The following is a 3,663-nucleotide window of genomic DNA, read 5'->3' on the forward strand; positions in this document are numbered from 1 at the left end:
CACCCACTCACCCACCCACTCACTCACCCACCCACCCACTCACTCACCCACCCACCTCTCTCTCCACAGCTACATATTCCGCAATGAGCGTCGTGTGGGTCTCAAGGAGCTGGGTCCACGCTTCACCCTGAAGCTTCACTCACTCACTCAGTCACTCAGTCAGACAGTCACTCAGTCACTCACTCAGTCACTCACTCACTCAGTCACTCACTCAGTCACTTAGTCACTCAGTCAGACAGTCACTCACTCACTCAGTCACTCACTCAGTCACTCAGTCACTCACTCACTCAGTCACTCACTCAGTCACCCACCCACCCACTCACCCACTCACCCACCCACTCACTCACCCACCCACTCACTCACCCACTCACTCACTCACCCACCCACTCACCCACCCACTCACTCACCCACCCACTCACCCACCCACCCACTCACTCACCCACTCACCCACCCACTCACCCACCCACTCACTCACCCACCCACCCACCCACTCACCCACCCACTCACTCACCCACTCACCCACCCCTCTCTCCACAGCTACATCTTCCGCAATGAGAAGCGTGTTGGTCTCAAGGAGCTGGGTCCACGCTTCACCCTGAAGCTTCACTCACTCACTCAGTCACTCACTCACTCAGTCACCCACCCACCCACTCACTCACCCACCCACCCACCCACTCACTCACCCACTCACCCACTCACCCACCCCTCTCTCCACAGCTACATCTTCCGCAATGAGAAGCGTGTTGGTCTCAAGGAGCTGGGTCCACGCTTCACCCTGAAGCTTCGTTCGCTGCAGAAGGGAACCTTCGACTCAAAGTTTGGGGACTACGAGTGGGTTCACAAGGTCAGAGGGCACGAGCCACAATCTACCGCTGACTTTGACCCCCAATGACCCCTCGAACCCTTGACCCCCAATGACCCCTCGAACCCTTGACCCCCAATGACCCCTCTAACCCTTGACCCCCAATGACCCCTCTAACCCTTGACCCCCAATGACCCCTCTAACCCTTGACCCCCAATGACCCCTCGAACCCTTGACCCTCAATGACCCCTCTAACCCTTGACCCCCAATGACCCCTCTAACCCTTGACCCCCAATGTGTCTTGTTGTTATCTCTGCAGAGACACGAAATGGATTCCAGTCGCAGGAAGTTCCACCTCTGATGCAGAATTCACTCACTCACACTCACTCACTCACTCACACTCACTCACACTCACTCACTCACACTCATACACTCACTCACACTCACTCACTCACACTCACTCACTCACTCACACTCACTCACACTCACTCACTCACACTCATACACTCACTCACACACACTCACTCACTCACACTCACTCACTCACTCACACTCACTCACTCACACTCACTCACTCACTCACACTCACTCACACTCACTCACTCACACTCATACACTCACTCACACACACTCACTCACTCACACTCACTCACTCACACTCACACACACACTCACTCACACACTCACACACTCACTCACACTCACACACTCACACACAGTTACACACACACACACTCACACACTCACACTCACTCACACTCACTCACACACTCACACTCACTCACACTCACTCACACACTCACACTCACTCACACACACTCACACACTCACACACACAGACACACACACACTCACACACTCACACACTCACACACTCACACACTCACACACTCACACACTCACACACACAGACACACACACACTCACACACTCACACTCACTCACACACTCACACACACAGACACACACACACTCACACACTCACACTCACTCACACACTCACACACACAGACACACACACACTCACACACTCACACTCACTCACACACACTCACTCACACACTCACACACACAGACACACACACACTCACACACTCACACTCACACACTCACACTCACTCACACACTCACACACACAGACACACACACACTCACACACTCACACTCACTCACACACACTCACTCACACACTCACACACACAGACACACACACACTCACACACTCACACTCACTCACACACTCACACACACAGACACACACACACTCACACACTCACACTCACACACACTCACTCACACACTCACACACACAGACACACACACACTCACACACTCACACTCACTCACACACTCACACACACAGACACACACAGACACACACACACACAGTTACACACACACACACACACAGACACACACACACACAGTTACACACACACACACACACAGACACACACACACACAGTGACACACACACACACAGACACACACACACACAGTTACACACACACACACACACAGACACACACACACAGACACACACACTCACTCACACACACAGTTACACACACACACACAGACACACACACACAGACACACACACACAGTTACACACACACACACAGTTACACACACACACACAGTTACACACACACACACAGACACACACACACAGACACACACACACACACAGACACACACACACACAGACACACACACAGACACACACACACAGACACACACACACACAGACACACACACACACACAGACACACACACACAGACACACACACACACACACAGACACACACACACACACACAGACACACACTCACTCACACACACACACACTCACTCACACACACAGTCACACACACTCACACACACAGTCACACACACACTCACACACACAGTTACACACACAGACACACACACACACACATACAGACACACACACATACAGACACACACACACAGTTACACACACAGACACACACACACACATACAGACACACACACAGAGACACACAGAGACACACACAGAGACACACACACAGACACACAGAGACACACAGACACACACATACAGACACACACAGAGACACACAGAGACACACACAGAGACACACACAGAGACACACACAGAGACACACAGAGACACACACAGACACACACAGACACACACACAGACACACACACAGAGACACACACAGACACACACACAGACACACACAGACACACACACAGACACACTCACAGACACACACAGACACACACACAGACTCACATAGACACACACAGACAGAGACACACACACACACAGTGACACACACACACACAGTGACACACACACACAGACACACACTCACACAGACACACAGACACACACACACAGACACACCAGTTATCGTATTCAATAAAAGGTCTCTCTGTTGCCTCTGACTCTGTTGTTGTGCCAGGCTGGGTGCACGTCACCTGCACAGTCGCCCATCAGCTCCATCTCACCTCTAGCCCGTGTCACTCGCTCACCCACTCACCCACTCACCCACTCACTCACTCACTCACCCACTCACCCACCCACTCACCCACTCACTCACTCACTCACTCACCCACCCACTCACCCACTCACTCGCTCACTCGCTCACCCACTCACCCACTCACCCACTCACTCACTCACTCACCCACTCACCCACTCACTCACCCACTCACTCACTCACTCACTCACTCACTCACCCACTCACCCACCCACTCACCCACTCACTCACTCACTCGCTCACCCACTCACCCACTCACCCACTCACTCACTCACTCACCCACTCACCCACTCACTCACCCACTCACTCACTCACTCACTCACTCAC

At 52.7% G+C, this 3,663-nt stretch overlaps 1 protein-coding gene across 1 annotated transcript; it reads left to right on the forward strand.

Annotated features, from left to right (window-relative positions):
* The first annotated feature begins 726 nt into the window (after positions 1-726).
* On the forward strand, positions 727-3,244 carry LOC144955359 (uncharacterized). The gene is made up of 2 exons (XM_078885604.1): positions 727-844; positions 1,122-3,244. The coding sequence occupies exon 2, from the start codon at positions 1,163-1,165 to the stop codon at positions 3,242-3,244; it is 2,082 nt and encodes a 693-aa protein (XP_078741730.1). The 5' UTR covers positions 727-844; positions 1,122-1,162.
* The last annotated feature ends 419 nt before the right edge of the window (positions 3,245-3,663 follow it).

This window comes from Lampetra fluviatilis, unplaced genomic scaffold (genome assembly GCF_964198595.1).
Source record: "Lampetra fluviatilis unplaced genomic scaffold, kcLamFluv1.1 SCAFFOLD_1233, whole genome shotgun sequence".
In the NCBI taxonomy this organism is placed as follows: Eukaryota; Metazoa; Chordata; class Hyperoartia; order Petromyzontiformes; family Petromyzontidae; genus Lampetra; species Lampetra fluviatilis.

Excerpts from the sequence above, each read along its gene's own strand:
- LOC144955359 (XM_078885604.1), top strand. The coding sequence starts at position 1,163 with ATGCAGAATTCACTCACTCACACTCACTCACTCACTCACACTCACTCA.